Below are 15,923 nucleotides of genomic sequence, written 5' to 3' on the forward strand. Positions count from 1 at the left end.
GAGCACCCCAGCACTATCAGGTTTTACCTCATATCATGCTTTCCGGCCACAAAACCCGGACAGTACCAAGAAAGGAGGAGGGGTATCCATATTCATCAAGGACACCCACACCTCAAGATTGGTGGCATCGCACGATGCATCGGAAACCATCCAGGTGCAATTAACCATAGGCAAGACTGCTCTGCAAATTGTAGCATGTTACAGGCCACCTCGCAAACTCAGGAACCTCATATGGCCTTCCTGAAAACACTGGAGGGGATAAATGTATCTCCGAACACCATCATACTAGGTGACTTCAACTACCCGAATATAGACTGGGAACACTACTCAAGCCCAAACACTCTAGCCCAAAAGTTCCTGGAATTCATAAACTCAAATGCCATGGAACAACTAGTCACCATCCCCACAAGAGGAGAGAACATACTTGATCTCATCATCACGAACATGGGAGCACAATGTTCAACGCCAGAAGTATACCCCTCACCGGTGAGATCTGATCACAAACTAATCTCGCTGGAGGTCCTCATCCCGCCCCCACCCGAAATGAGAGAGACCACAGTAAAGAACTTCTCGAAAGCCGAATTCACACTTCTAAAGACTAGTGTGGTCTCCTTTAAGGCCCCTGAGCCGGCAGTTAACATTACTCAAACCGCTGAATCACTTACAAATGCCTTCTACCAGCACCTGCAGGGCTGCATGGATCAGGCAATCCCAAGCAAAACAAAGACTCTTTGTACCAAAGGCAAGCGTCCAGTCTGGTGGACCCCAGCCATAAACAAACTCTACAACAAAAGGAGAAAGCTACTACAAGATAGAGCAAAATCCTTAAAAGGTAAGACACCGATGATCACTATAAGTAAAAAGCTAAGAGCTCTCATAAAATCATCCAAAGCTAATTTTGAGAAAAGAATAGCTAAGGACTCTAAAGACAACCATAAGGCATTCTTTAGCTATGTCAGAAACCTAGGAGGAAAGTCCCAGATATGCTCAGAATTAGTTCAAAATGATGTGAAGATTACTGATCCTACAGACATTGCCAACATACTGGCTGACAGGTTCAGTGCAAACTTCTCCCCACCCTCCCCGCCTAAAGAAGAGATATCTATACCAAATGATTGTAGCCCCCCAAACATCTCTAATGCTCAGGTGAGAGCTGCTCTCTCCAAAGCAAAGAACACAGCATCCATGGGACCTGACGGTGTCCCCGGCTGTGTGCTCTATGAACTCAACGAGGAATTAAACCCACAGTTAGGACAGCTGTTTAATCTTAGTCTCACCTCCGGATATGTACCCAGGGAGTGGCGCACAGCGACTGTGGTCCCACTCCACAAAGGCGGTGCCTCCACCGACCCTGGAAATTACCGTCCCATTAGCTTGACAAGCCTGATCTGCAAAGCCATGGAAAGGATCATAATGGATCTCATAAATAAAGACATAGGGAATTTGCAGACTTTGGATCCAACCCAGTTTGGCTTTGTCAAAGGCAGATCATGCCTTTTAAACTTGGCTGACTTTTGAAACAGTCACCAAGGCCATTGACGAGGAAAGGCAGTCCATACAGCCTACCTAGACCTGGCGAAGGCTTTCGATACAATACCCCACTCGGGTATCATTGAAAAACTCATCAACTTAGATGTAAACCCATACATTACAAGATGGGTTGCAAACTGGCTGAGTGACAAAACCCACAGGGTCAGAGTTGCTGGCGCCATGTCAGACTCTAAGCCTGTCACAAGTGGTGTCCCACAGGGCTCAGTCCTGGGCCCACTCTTGTTTGGCATCTACTTTTCTGAAGTACAAGCAAACACAGGAGGGTTATGGCTGACAAAGTTTGCAGATGACTGCAAACTAGGCCGTAGTTGAGAACACATCCGACATAGATATCCTTCAGAAGGGTCTCACAGAAACGGATAACTGGTGCCAGAGCCATGGCCTCAAGTTAAATGCCAAGAAATGCATAGTCATACCCTTCGGGAAAAATAAGGTTACCCTAGCTACCATATAGGTGGCAATCCCTGAACACAGAAGAAGTTATTAGGGACCTGGGAACCCAGGTTGACAGTAGCCTTTCATTCGACACTCATATTGCTAAAGTAGTTAGGAAGACCTTCTACATTGCCCACCTTATCATGAAGGGATTCACATCTAGATCAAGGGAAGTCATAGTCTCCCTATACTCATCACTCATCAGACCAATGATAGAGTACAATGCCCCATTCGGAATGTATCTGACCCGACACTTACAGCAGCTGGAGAGGCCACAAAAGTTCCTCACCAAAAGGATAAAGGGTCTCAAAAATCTGTCTTATGCTGCACGACTGAAAGAACTCCAGTTATATTCAGTTGCGTACCGCTTGCTCAGAGGTGACCTATGCCTGACATACAAGGCCATGTCAAACCCAGATTTGATGAATATGCTTCATCTCAAAAAATCTAGATCCCTCAGAGCCACAAGAGCGGGTGACTTAAACCTCAACACGGTTAGCAATAGGACGTGCTGGAGGGATAGATTCATCACCCAAAGACTCCCTATGCTGTGGAACAAAATCCCGGTTTATGAGGCAGAGCTCCTCACTGGCCGTGTTCAAGAGGAATCTTGACCAATGGATGGGAGATCGCAGATACACCCCAGGGGTTACCTCAGTGTCACTGCTCGACAGAGGCACAGCTAAATAATGGGCATAGTTTCACCAAACTAAGGGGTGGCGTAAGCCACAAAACTATGGGCTAGGCTTATAAATGCCCTCAGGCAGATAGCCTAGTATGAACCTATGAACCTATGAACCTCACTAGTAAGATCAGATCACAAACCAATCTCCCTTGAAATACAGGTAAAACTAGTCACCCCACCTAACCCCAAAAAGGTAAGAACTCACTATTAAGGGATGGCATAGCTAGTTTCCAAGCTCTCTCAATCCAGAAAACATAGAACCCTATGCAGAGGCATACACAAAACCCCTGTATGACCATATAACAACTACATAAAAATGGCAGTACCAGACAGAAATAAACCCAGGTGAAACCATAAAAAAACAAGCCACCCTGGTGGATCCCTAGTATTAATAGGTTGAACAACAAAAGAAAAAATCCTGTTGAGAAACAAGAGGGAATGTGCACAACAGAGAAACAAGGCTCATTACTCTAAACAAGGGAATCACAGTACAAGTTAAGTCCCTCTGAAAGCAGACTGAGGTAAAAATAGCCTCCAAAGTTAATGATAAACTTAAGGCATTTTTCAGTTAAGGCCGCAAGCTTAAGGGCAACACCCAACAATGTGCAGAACAAGTTGTAAATGGCATCACCTATATTCAGATGGAAGGCATAGCAAATCTGCTGGCCAACAAATTCAGCTCAGAATTGACCTCCCATCACCCCCAGTTCTCCCTCAAAAAATTGTGTCCGCCACTCCACTGGCAATTATCACTAAAGAACAGGTTGCTACTGCACTCTGTAAAGCTAAAAACATGGCTTCAATGGGGCCTGACAATATACCAGGTTGGCTCAAACAGCTTAAATCAGGACTTATCAGGCTCTTTAGGATTCTACTTAACCACAGCCGCTGGAATGGCTTTGTCCCGACAGAGAGGAGGACAACTGTCATCCCCTGTGCATAAAGGGAGACCATCTACTGACCGGGAAATTAAAGACCCACAAGCTTGACTAGTATGTAAGGCCATGGAAAGAATAATCATGGACCTGATAAATAAAGACACAGGAGATCTCCAAACACTGGACCCAGCCCAATTTAACTTTGTCAAGTGCAGGTCATACCTACTGAATCTGATGGATTTCTCTGAGAAGGTCACTAAGGCCATGGATGAGGGTAACAGTACTGACGCCCGTGCCCTGGCCCAGCAATCAAGGGGCCTCGATCCTCACCACTAACACCAGAGAGGGGCATCTCATATGAGAGGAAAGGATAACAAATACACACAGTAAAGTGAATTCACCTTAAGAGCACACAGAGATCACAGTCAGTCCGGGGCTGGTCACTCCCTTGCTCCCCAGGTCTACAGTAAGACTCCTCACTGGCACAGCTATAGGGTCCAGATCCCAGCCTAGTGGGCAAGCTAAAATCTCCAGCACCCTCTGTCCAACCAGTGCTTCGTGCCCCTGTCCACAAAGCTCACGCTCACACACACACACACACACACACACACACACACACACACACACACACACACACACTGAGATAAGAGTTTACACAACCACAAAGACACTTCTGGGGAAGACTGGCACAGGTTCTCCAGCTGTGCCCCTTTGTACACAGACTATGCGGTAGTATCAGCTGCCACCACCCACTAATAATCATCAGCTACTTAAAAGGGTGTCCAATTATTACTGTGCAATATTATTATCCAATTGGTGTGACTAATCAGTCAAGGCTTATTAGAATGGCTTTGTACAATAACTCTATAAATTTGCAATTACTCTAGAGCTTAACTTATCTCTACACAAACCAGCCACAGTTAAAAGGTTTTAAAATATTTAATAATAAATAATTAAAACCACAAGACAATACCTTCTACTACCAAGTCAGTGCTAGTAAGAGAGTTCAGCGATCACACAGAAATACTTAAAATAAATCAGTAATACAGTTCTGACATCACAGAAAAACAGTCTAAACTTTCTAATTCCTAGCTTTTGCTACAAGAAAACACACTTCTAAAATAACTTACTTACATAGAGCAACAGGCAGTGCTCTGAGCTGGATAGTCAGACAAAAATGCTTAATGCCTTCTAATTCTCTGTTTAAATTGCTACTGCAGTTCTGATAAACATTGCATCACCTCTTTTACACTTTCCTGGAGTTCCCAGGCTGACAAACTGCATTTACAGTCTTTTACACTTAGAGCAATAAAGGACATTCCACATGTAAATTCTAGTAATTATTCCTTAAGTTAAAACAATAGGCAGGATTGCTTACTCCAGACTCATCGACTCCAAATTCTAACTTTAAAGGAACAGACAAAGTAATTTTAATTTGAAAGGACCAACAAGAAATGCTTGACTTAGCTTTCATTACAGCAGAGGGCAATGTTGCCACATTGTTTTAAGTTCAACAATTCAGAGCATTTACAAGTTATAGAATTATCTGCACAATTCTATCTGACTAGGCTGTCAGCCTTCATCCATCTCTACCAGTCTTCACATTTCTCCCCCCGGAGAACTCAAGCTAATTTTCAAGTGACCCTTGAAAAACGCCGATTGAGAGGGTTAGGTCTGAGTGTACCCACCCCATTCCCTGTCTTGAGAGCCCATCTGCACTGGCATTGCTAATCCAACTCCGGTGCTGCACTGACATATTTCTTGCAGCCCCAAGCCCCAGCTTAGCAACTTGGCATTTTGCTGACTGACTCTGTTTAACCATGTTAGAGGGTTGTGATCTGTCACAACAGTGGATTTTCTTCGATACAGATAAGGCTGAAGTTTCTGCAGCGCCCTCACTATGGCTAGACATTCATTTTCTACAGATACATAGCATTCCTCCCTGGGTTGGAGCCTACAAGTGAGAGAAACCACTGGGTGCTCTTCACCCTCTGAAGAAATCTGGCTAAGTACAGCCCCCAACCCCACAGTTCAAAGCATCCACCTGTACAACAAATGATTTGCTGTAGTCTGAACTGGCTATCAAAGGGGGTCCTCCCAAAGCTTCTTTAAGCTTCTGGAATGCCTGCTCACATGCTGGGGTCCACACTACCTTATCTGGTCTGTTCTTCCTTGTCAGGTCTGTGAGGGGAGCAGCTATGGTACTATAACTGGGGACAAACTTTCTATAGTACCCCGCTGTCCCTAAAAATGCCCTCACCTGCTTTTTAGTAACAGGTGTAGGCCATGCCTGAATAGCTTCCACTTTGGCAGGTTCTGGCCTTAGCTTACCACTCCCCACTCTATGTCCTAGGTAGGAGACCTCCGCCATACCTACCTGACATTTGCCCGGTTTAAAGGTCAACCCTTCCCTCTGTAGTCTGCCCAGCACCTCCCTGACATGCTGAAGGTGGTCTTGGCCAGGAATGGCTGTAGATGACAAAATCATCTAGGTAAGCAAGGACAAACCCTCCTGCTCCTGCTAGGATATGATCTACCAGCCTCTGGAACGTCGCTGGGGCATTTTTCATGCCAAAGGGCATCTTTGTGAACTCATACAAGCCAAAAGGAGTCACAAAGGCTGACCTCTCTAGCACTGGGAGTCAAGGGCACATGCCAGTAACCCTTGGTAAGATCAGTGGTTGTAAGATACTTAGCCCCACCCAGCTGTTCTAGGGCCTCATCTGTCCTAGGCATGGGGTAAGCATCCGACTCTGTGTGACTATTTAATTTCCTGTAGTCCACACAGAACCCGGTGCTGCCATCCTTCTTTGGCACTAGCACCACTGGGGAAGCCCAAAGACTGTTGGACTCTTGAATCACCCCTAGTTCCAACATCTCCTGTACCTCCTCCATCAGTCTGTCTGACTCTCTCCGGCACCCTTATAAGGGGCATGCCTAATAGGCCTTTGGGGTCCTGTATCCACCTGGTGCTGCACCAGGTGGGTGCACCCTGGTTTCCCAGTGAACATGTCCTCAAATTCCTGCAACACTGCTCGGATTTCTCGAACCTGGGTAGAAGACAGCTGCTAGGACATTGCTACCCCTTCCACTGAGGTGTTAGCTCGAACCTCACTGAGGAGATCAGCCCCAGATCTCCCTCAGACTCCTCCTGCAATCCACTGCAAATGCTCAGCACAAGGGCCCCCTATCATGGTAAGGTTTCATTATGTTAACATGGTGTAATTTCTGTCCCTGCCGTCTGCCTAGCAGTTCCACCGTGTAGGTAACATCACTTACCTTTCTTACTACCTTGCTTGAAGCTTGTTGTGTCTGACGGGAATGAGAACCATTACCTGCTGCCCCACAGCATACTCTCTAGCTCGAGCATTCCTATCATACCACAACTTTTTCTGATGTTGGGCTTCTGCCAGGTTCTCCTGGACCAAGCCCATGAGTTCCCTGAGCCTTGGCCTGAGGTTTAGGACGTATGCCACAACAGACTCCTTGTGAGACTCGCACTCACCTTCCCACTCATCTCAAATTAAATCTAGAGATCCCCTCACCCTATGCCCATACAGCAACTCAAAAGGTGAAAAACCTGTGGATTCCTGGGGAACCTCTCTGTGAGCAGACAGATGGGGTAAATATTTGTCCCACTCCCTCTTAAACTGATCTGCAAATCCCATAGCATGGACTTGATTGTAGAGTTTAACCTCTCAACAAGACCATAAGTCTGGGGATGGTAGGGGCTGGTCTTCATGAGCTTCACCCCACAGGACTTCCACAGACAATACAGCAGGTCTGATATGAAATTGGCACCTCTGTTAGACAGTATTTCTTTTGGGAAACCTACCCTGCTGAAAATCTCTAGCAAAGCATTTGCCACCTTCTCTGCCTCAATGGAGGACAAAGCCACTGCCTCAGGGTATCGTGTAGCATAATCCACTACCACTAGGATATACTTTTTCCCTGTGGAACTTGGGGTATTCAGAGCACCCACAATATCCATAGCTACCCTCTGAAATGGCTCCTCAATCACAGGCAAAGGCATCAAAGGAGCTCTCACCTAGTCTCCTGCCTTGCCTACCTTTTGGCACTGCTCACAAGTCCTGCAGTACCATGTTGCATCTCTGGAAATTCCAGGCCAATAGAAGTTCTGCATAATATGCCTCTTTGTACGTTTTATACCCATATGACCTGCAAAGGGAATATCATGGGCTATGGCTAGAAGTGCCAGACGGTAGGGCTCTAGGTACTACCAACTGCTGTACTCTCTCACCTTCTAGTCCTCCTCAGGGGTCCACTCTCTGTATAGTAACCCTTTGTCCCAGTATACAGATTCTCCCTTTCCTTGAGAATCAGGTACCTCCCTAGCTATCTGCCTTAGGCCTTGCAATGTAGGGTCTGAGAGCTGAGCCTGTCTCAACTCTCTCCCTGTAACCCTTCCCAGCTCCCCCTTCCACAGGAAGTCTCGCATCCTCAGAAAGTGGTGCCTCACTGTCAGCCTGGGTACTACTACTCACCTCTATCTTTGCAGTTACTCTGTCCAAGGGACCATCAGTACCCACAAGCAGTTGTGGCTCACATTCAGTTTCACTGCTACAGAGTAGCTCCCTCCCTGAAGTAACCACCTCACCAGTCCTGGCTGCAAGTATGTAGTCCGTTTGGGTCTCCCCCAGGCTACCAAACCCACATGCTTGTCTCCTAGCCTGACCGCGTGTAACTGCATAAGCACATGATACTGCCTCATCCAAATCCTTCCCTCTCAAGACATCTGCAGCATGGTAGTTTAGTACCCCTGCTGTCTCAAGACAACCTACTGTTGGTATTTTGTCTTTCCCACTTACTGTCTTAACTCACCTCTGGTTCCCCACCTTGCCTTTGTGGACATCTGTATGCCACATGGCCCCACTGGTTGCATTCAAAACATTTAACCCTAGCTCCTGGATGTGTACCTGGACTAGTGGCTTCCCCTGCTACTGGCAGATTCTGTTGGGGCAGTCTGTGCTGCCCACTATGGGTTCCTTTAGACCCATGAGCAGTACTGGGGGTCCCCTTCCTGTGCAGGGCTGCCCTGCTTGCCAGGTATAGATCTCCCTCCTTCCTCAACTCATCTGAAATAGCACCTTGTCTATCAGCTAACCAGATCCTCATATCATCAGGCAAAGTGCTAAGGGCTTGTTCCCTCACCAAAAGGTCTGCCACCCCTTCAAAAGTGGTGACCTGACATTCACTCATCTACCTCTGGAAATAAGTGCTCAGAGTTCAGCAACATATTCGCACACACTTTCATCTGCCTTGCGTCTATGCTCACGAAACTTTTTCCTATACCTTTCAGGTGTTAGCTTAAACAGAACTAAGACATTTCTTAACAGTAGTATAATCAAAACATGCAATGTCAGACATTTTAGCTAATGCAGTTACAGCTTTACCATAGAGTAAGGGGGTCAGGAACCGTACCCTGAGCCCTTGGTCAACTTTCATACTGTTTACATACCCTCTCAAACATATGAATGTAACTATCAAAATTATCCTCCTCTTTAAACTGCAGGAGGAATTTACTGACCTTTTGTGCTTCTGGGGTCCAGTTCTCCCTTCCCCATTACCTCTATGACTCTGGCAAAGAGTCAGCATCTCCTTCTCATGCTGCCTCTGTCTCTCTTGTTCCTCAGCTTGCAGACGTAACAGTTCCTCATTCTCCTCAGCCTGCAAACGTCGCAGTCTCTCATTTGCTTCTAATTCCACACGCCTGGCCTCCAATTCAAGTCTCTCTAGCTCCAGCTGGATTTTTAAGTCCACTGCAAAAAGGTTGAGCTGTCCATTCTCCGAGGGAATTATATCACCACTGCCAATCTGACTTTCCTCCTGGTTGCAGTTTTCTGATGCAGCTGTAACCAAGGCTGCAATCAGGTCTGCCTTAGTCAGGTTTCTATGCACCAGTCCCCTAGCCTGGCACATCTCCCCCAGCTGGCTCCTTGTCAGCTTTCCATACTCCTCTGCTGACATGCTGCCTGCTCACCCTGACTAAGCTAACAAAAGAAATAAAACAATTGTGATCTGAACTCTGAGTATTCACTGCGTGGCTGATTTAGAGTACAAAACACCTTCAAAGTTCACTGTACATAAGTTACAGGATTCACTCTACCCACACCACTACAAGCCAATTAGTATTTGCCAACTAATTAATATGTGATGTGGACAGCCCACCGCTGCCAAACAATTAATATGTGAGGATATCCTAACCACTGCCACCAATTAATGTGAGGTGGATATCCCACTACTGCCACCAGTTAATATGCGACGCCCATGCCCTGGCAAAGCAATGAAGGAGCCTCAGTCCTCACCACTAACACCAGAGAGGGGCGTCTCATATGACAGGAAAGGATAACAAATACACACAGTAGAGTGCAATTTCCCTTAAGAGCACACAGAGATCACAGTCAGTCCGGGGCTGGTCGCTCCCTTGCTCCCCAGGTCCCCAGTAAGACTCCCCACTGGCACAGCTATAAGGTCCAGATCTTAGCCTAGCAGGCAAGCTAACATTTCCAGTACCCTCTCTTGTCCAACCAGTGCTTTCTGTCCCTGCCCAAGTAGATTACACACACACACAGACACACTTTGAGATAAGAGTTTACACAACCACACAAACACTTCTGGGGAAGGCTGGCACAGGTTCTCCAGCTGTGCCCCTTTTTACCCAGACTATACGGTAGTACCAGCTGCCATCACCCACTAATAATTATCAGCCTTAAAAAGGTGTCCATTTATTACTGCACAATATTATTATCCAATTGATGTGTGACTAATCAGTCAAGGCTTAGAGTGGCTTTGTACAATAAACTCTATAAATATGCAATTACTCTAGAGCTTAACTTATCTCTACACAAACCAGCCACAGTTAAAAGGTTTTAAAATATTTAATAATAAATAATTAAAACCACAAGACAATACCTTCTACTACACAGTCAGTGCTAGTCAAGAGAGTTCAGTGATCACACAAATACTTAAAATAAATCAGTAGTACAGTTCTGACATCAAAGAAAAACACAGTCTAAACTTTCGAATTCCTAGCTATCGCTACAAGAAAACACACTTCTAAAATAACTTACTTACAGAGAGCAACAGGTAGTGCTGTGAGTTGGATAGTCAGACAAAAATGCTTAATGCCTTCTGATTCTCTGTTTAAATTGCTATTGCAGTTCTGATAAACACTACATCATCTCTTTTACACTTTCCGGAGTTCCCAGGCTGACAGAAACGGCATTTACATTCTTTTACACTTAGAGCAATAAAGGACATTTCACATGTAAATTCTAGTAATTATTCCTTAAGTTAAAACAATAGGCAGGATGCTTACTCCAGACTCATCGTCTCCAAATTCTAACTTCAAAGGAATAGACAAAGTAATTTTAATTTCAAAGGACCAACAAGAAATGCTTGACTTAGCATTCTTTACAGTAGAGGGCAATGTTGCCACATTGTTTTACGTTCAACATTTCACAGTATTTACAAATGACAAAATTATCTGCACAATTCTATCTGGCTAGTCTGGCAGCCTTCACCCATCTCTATCAGTCTTCACAAGTACATGCTGCATACCTCGACCTGGCCAAGGCATTTGACTCAATTCCCCACTCAGGTATTATAAATAAACTCACAAATCTGAGCATAAATCACTACATCACCAGCTGGATAGTCAACTGGCTCGAAGAACAGAGCACCTGATTAAAGTAGGTGAATCCTGATCCAGCAAGAGGATAACTTACTAATGGTGTGCCACAGGGCTCAAGTACTGGGACCACTTCTGTTTGGAATATACTTCTCTGATGTCAAGGCAAATGTGGAAGGCCTCTGAATGCAGTTTGCTGGAGACTGCAAGCTGGGGGCAATCATTTAATCACCCAACACTGTACATATCCCTCCAGGATGGTCTTGATCGTACAAATAACCATGGCCTAAAACTAAATGCAAAAATAAACATTTTCATACCTTTTGGGAAGTTGAATACCCCTACAAATTACATCAATAGCACTCCCCTTAGAGTGGACTCGAGGTGAGAGATGTAGGTACACAGATAGATAGTACCCTAAACTTTGACTGCCATGTGTCCAAAGTGGGGAGGAATTCCTTTTATGTGGCACAACTTACAAGTAAAGGTATGGCATCCAGATTTAGGAAAATTATAGTCCTACTGTACTCGGCCCTCATTAGACCAACAACCGAGGTACAGTGCACCATTTGGCATGTACTTCACTAGGCACTTACAGCAACTGGAGCAACCTCAGAGGGTCCTCACAAAGAAAATACAGGGTGTAAACAACATGAACTATGCGGAGAGACTAAAAGCCTTATCCCTTTACTCTTGTCTCCTACCGATTATTAAGGAGTGACCTATGCCTAACCTGCAAGCACTCACAAATCCAACCCTGATAGAGCTGCTACACATCCGCAAGTCAAACAGCAAGAGGATCACCCACTCTAGGGATTTAAATTTAGCGGCTCAACCAAAACATGCTGGAGAGAAATATGTCTTAGCGATTGACCCTTCTCTGGAAAAGGCTTCCTATTCACATTAACTACAGCCCTTCCCTGGCCCTTTTCAAATGCAATTTGGGTCAATGGATAGGGAATCACAAATTTGCATCTGGGGTAGTGTATGTCCCTTATGGACAGGGGCAATCTGTAAGAGACTCAGTGCACAGGCACAAATCCATGCCACTGACTTGCCCCTAGGGGCCATATAATGGGTAAAAACATGTTATATTGACTAGGCTTCTAAAGAGCCCTTAAGCAGGTAGCCTAGTAATCTCCTATGAACTGGAATTAAGCTCCTTACTCCATGATCTCAAAAATGCCATGCTAGTAATCCTCCCTTTTTCCAGTCATAACACTAATATTCGTCAGGTCACTGTAAAGTAAAATATGTAGGTTTATTTCTCCTTCCAGCCACTTCATGTAACGCTGCCCTCTCACTCAAAGTCTAAATGGATCCTCAATCACTGCTTAGGCTTCCCCCCAACTGCTGGCAACATGCATCTAAGCTGTTGCAGCTTCACCAAGAAGCTCATCTCCCCAAAGACTTAAAATGAAATTGTTTCACGTAATTGTGCACAGGCAAGATTTACTTCAGGAAAGGATTTAGTCACTTGGAGAGCTAATGGAGAAGACAGGATGAAGTGAATGATTGCCAGCTCTCCTATCCCAGGTATGGGAAATATCTAGTTAGTCTCAGTGGACATTTCAGAGTATGCATGCAGGCCACAATGACATCATTGCACAAGCTGCTCTCAGAGTTAAAGACTGGCCACAGTGGTACTGATGGTGCACTGCTTTGCACATGCAACTTTCTTTGCATCCCTCTCTTCAAAGGCCCCACACCAAGTTACCACAAGACTGACTTAGGTCCTTGGTACCTGATAAAATATTACAGGGATCTGGGGCTGGGCAAATTTGGAGATCAAACAGAACATCCAAGGCTGTATGGAGGAGGAATGAACAAAGCAAATGAATAAAAAAGCAGATGATCAAATTGTGTGCCCATCCAGAGGTGGTAATGTGGGTATTTCCCATAATGTCCCTGGCTAAGATGATGACACTACCTTAATCTGTGCTGCACAAAACATTCCCATCCTCCTGCAAACAACTCAACTAGCATTCTCTGACCATGAAAACTACCTTACCAAAGCCCAACTTATCCTCAATCCAAAGAAAACTCAGCTTATGATTATAACCAGTTCTAACAAAAACACTGATAACAGTCAATTCATTATCTACTCCACAAATGCTACTCCAATCGCTCCAGTGGCACAGGCTAAGCTATTGGGAATAACCATAGACTCCCACCTAAAATTTGATAGTCATCTCAACTTAACTATTAAAAATATACATGCCAAACTGGGGTCACTCTACCGCATCAAACCATTTCTTACCAACAACATAAGATCAGCCATTGCTCGCTCCCAACTTCTATCTACCCTACTCTATGCATCTCCCATTCTGACTAATCTCAACAAAACTGAACTAAGCAAAATGGAAGCCTGCTATAACAGAATTGCCCACTTTGTTGCAAATTGCTCATATAGAACTCATCATTGTACTGCTTTGAGACAACTCCACTGGCTTGAACTGGCCACCCTCCTAACCTACAATCAGCTCTGCCTCTGTCATTCTATCTATTACCTCCCCAATAAGTGTCCTGCCCTCAAAAACCTAGTACATCACTCAGCCAAGAGGCCTCTTAGATCATCAAGCAAACTACTACTAGAAATCATAACAGCTACAATAGCTTTGGAGATGTGCTATATAGTAGTTCAGTGGCTATAAAATGGAACTCTGTCCCTACTAGCATTCAAAATACATCATCCAAAGCTTCCTTTAAAGACCTCATCAGGCAACATCTCAAGCAAAGTTGGCAGTGCCATGATTGCTCCCTAGGCTAGTGAAAGCGGATAACGTATACATACTATACCTAGAGTACTTGATAATAGTTTTCAATCTTACTCACAAACACTGGCTAATCTACAATGTATGTACTGTACCTGTGTACTATGTATGTATTCTACCTATGTTCCAAATTTCAGCAGTACACCACAAATCTATTAATTACATTTATTTTTATAATTAATATTTTTTTGTTCTCTCCACTGTAACTGTTGATGTGCCGCATACCACTGTAAAAACATGTCTCTTGTAATTTGTGTGTATACTGATCATGTCTAAATAACTAAATGTGTCTGTAATTTTTCTTTGGGGAGCTTTTCTCCCCGGGCCTCTGCTGAAAAAGGGCCTTTTCGGCTCATTCAGACACCCCCGTTTAACAAATGTAAAATAAATAAATAAGGCTGGGGTTGAGCTGGGAAAATGCTAAGTTTCCATGGAGGAGGGGCATGTCGCATGCTCCTATTGTACATCACGCCCCATGACATAACCAAGCAGCCAAAGGAAGGCAGGAAAACCAGGGGTGGCCCACAAATAACAAAATTTCCTGGCAGATGTAGGACCATGCCGACACCCTTGCTCCAGTCTACCCCTGGAGTAACCAGGGGATATAGCAGCCCTCCCACACGCACAAAAATAGATCAGACAGAGTCACTACTCACTCTGTTCTCAAGATTCACAAGCTGACTTAATTCTTTAAAAGCCAACCTGTGTGTTAGCCACAGAGGAACGTGCTCATGTAAAGAAATTGACTCTATAAATTTCAGAACCAAATGTAGCTTGCAACTTGCAAAGGCCTATGACTGCTACATCTTAAGTGAAAATAAAAACATTCAAAAGTGTGTTTGATACAATAAAGTAGGAACTGTACTGTTTCTTACACAATAATTAATTTTCCTTTTCAGTGGAGTATATTAAACTGCTTTGATCTTCACTTCTACATGCGGTGCTCTGAACTATTTAGACTGTTTATTGTTGTAACATGCATCCTTAATGTACACATTTAATGTACGCAAAGCCTCAACCTAGTCTGTGACATTAATAGAACTTGATGGGATAGATCTGTATCACAAAGACTACCCTATCTGTGGAATAGACTCCCTCTCCATGTCAAGCAGAGTACCTCACTAGCCCTCTAAGAAGAACCTGGATGGGAAACAAAAAATACACCCCTGGGATCCCACCTGTGTCCCTGCTCGACAGGGGAGACAAGTGCTGACTCTGTGGGAACATGGGCAAAATTATTGGCTAAGCTTATAAGGGCCTCCAGGCCAATAGCCTAGTATTGTCCTATGAACCTGTATGTGTGTGTGTTCCTATTACTGCCTATGCACTTCCATTACCTTGTCACTGTACTGCCTGTTAATCAACTCAGGTCATGGCTCAAAAGGGCCCTTTGACCATTACACCTACCCGACTAACAAAATAAACAAAAGGGTAAGCAGAAAGGGAGAGGATTATAAATACAACAGCTGAACCTGCCTAAACAGTGGTGGTGTATTTTACCTCATCCTTCTTTGACACGGTTGGCGCTTCTTTTCTGCTCTCTTCCAATGCCATCTGAAGTCTAAGATCATCCCCTCGCCTTATTCTCTCTTCCTAAAGAGAGAGAACAAATCAAATTAGAAAGCTAAAAAGTACAGTTGTGTACACTTACCATAAATGTAGATGTTCGAGTGTATTCACTGTTGCAGTCATTACATTTGGGTTATCTGCCTACAAGTAGCCCTCAGCTGGCCTGAATATCAAAGTCTTGGGTCCTGCATCGGGTGCTGTCTCTTCTTCCATGATGTCAGGTCGTCAGGGGTATAAAACATGCAGCCGACGCCATTACATCAGTTTTTCTTGCCCCAGATGTCAGGTGCCCCATAATGGAAAGCAATTATATGTTAGATTACACCTCCAACAAAAAGCAAATACACCAGAAAGCTGAAATACATTAAACAAGAAGAAAG

The 15,923-nt window shown here is 44.6% G+C and overlaps 1 protein-coding gene across 6 annotated transcripts in view; it reads right to left on the reverse strand.

Annotated features, from left to right (window-relative positions):
* EPN1 (epsin 1) overlaps positions 1–15,923 on the reverse strand; it is a 1,407,891-nt gene that overhangs the window by 670,728 nt on the left and 721,240 nt on the right. For 5 of the 6 annotated variants that reach the window (XM_044080699.1, XM_044080717.1, XM_044080688.1 and 2 more), the window contains one exon: positions 15,475–15,567. The exons of the other annotated variant lie outside the window; for it this stretch is intronic. In XM_044080699.1, coding sequence (XP_043936634.1) covers positions 15,475–15,567 — 93 coding nt within the window. The remainder of the gene's footprint in view (positions 1–15,474; positions 15,568–15,923) is intronic. 6 annotated transcript variants of the gene reach the window in all.

This window comes from Protopterus annectens, chromosome 1.part1 (genome assembly GCF_019279795.1).
Source record: "Protopterus annectens isolate FY-2018-M chromosome 1.part1, PAN1.0, whole genome shotgun sequence".
Classification (NCBI taxonomy): domain Eukaryota; kingdom Metazoa; phylum Chordata; order Ceratodontiformes; family Protopteridae; genus Protopterus; species Protopterus annectens.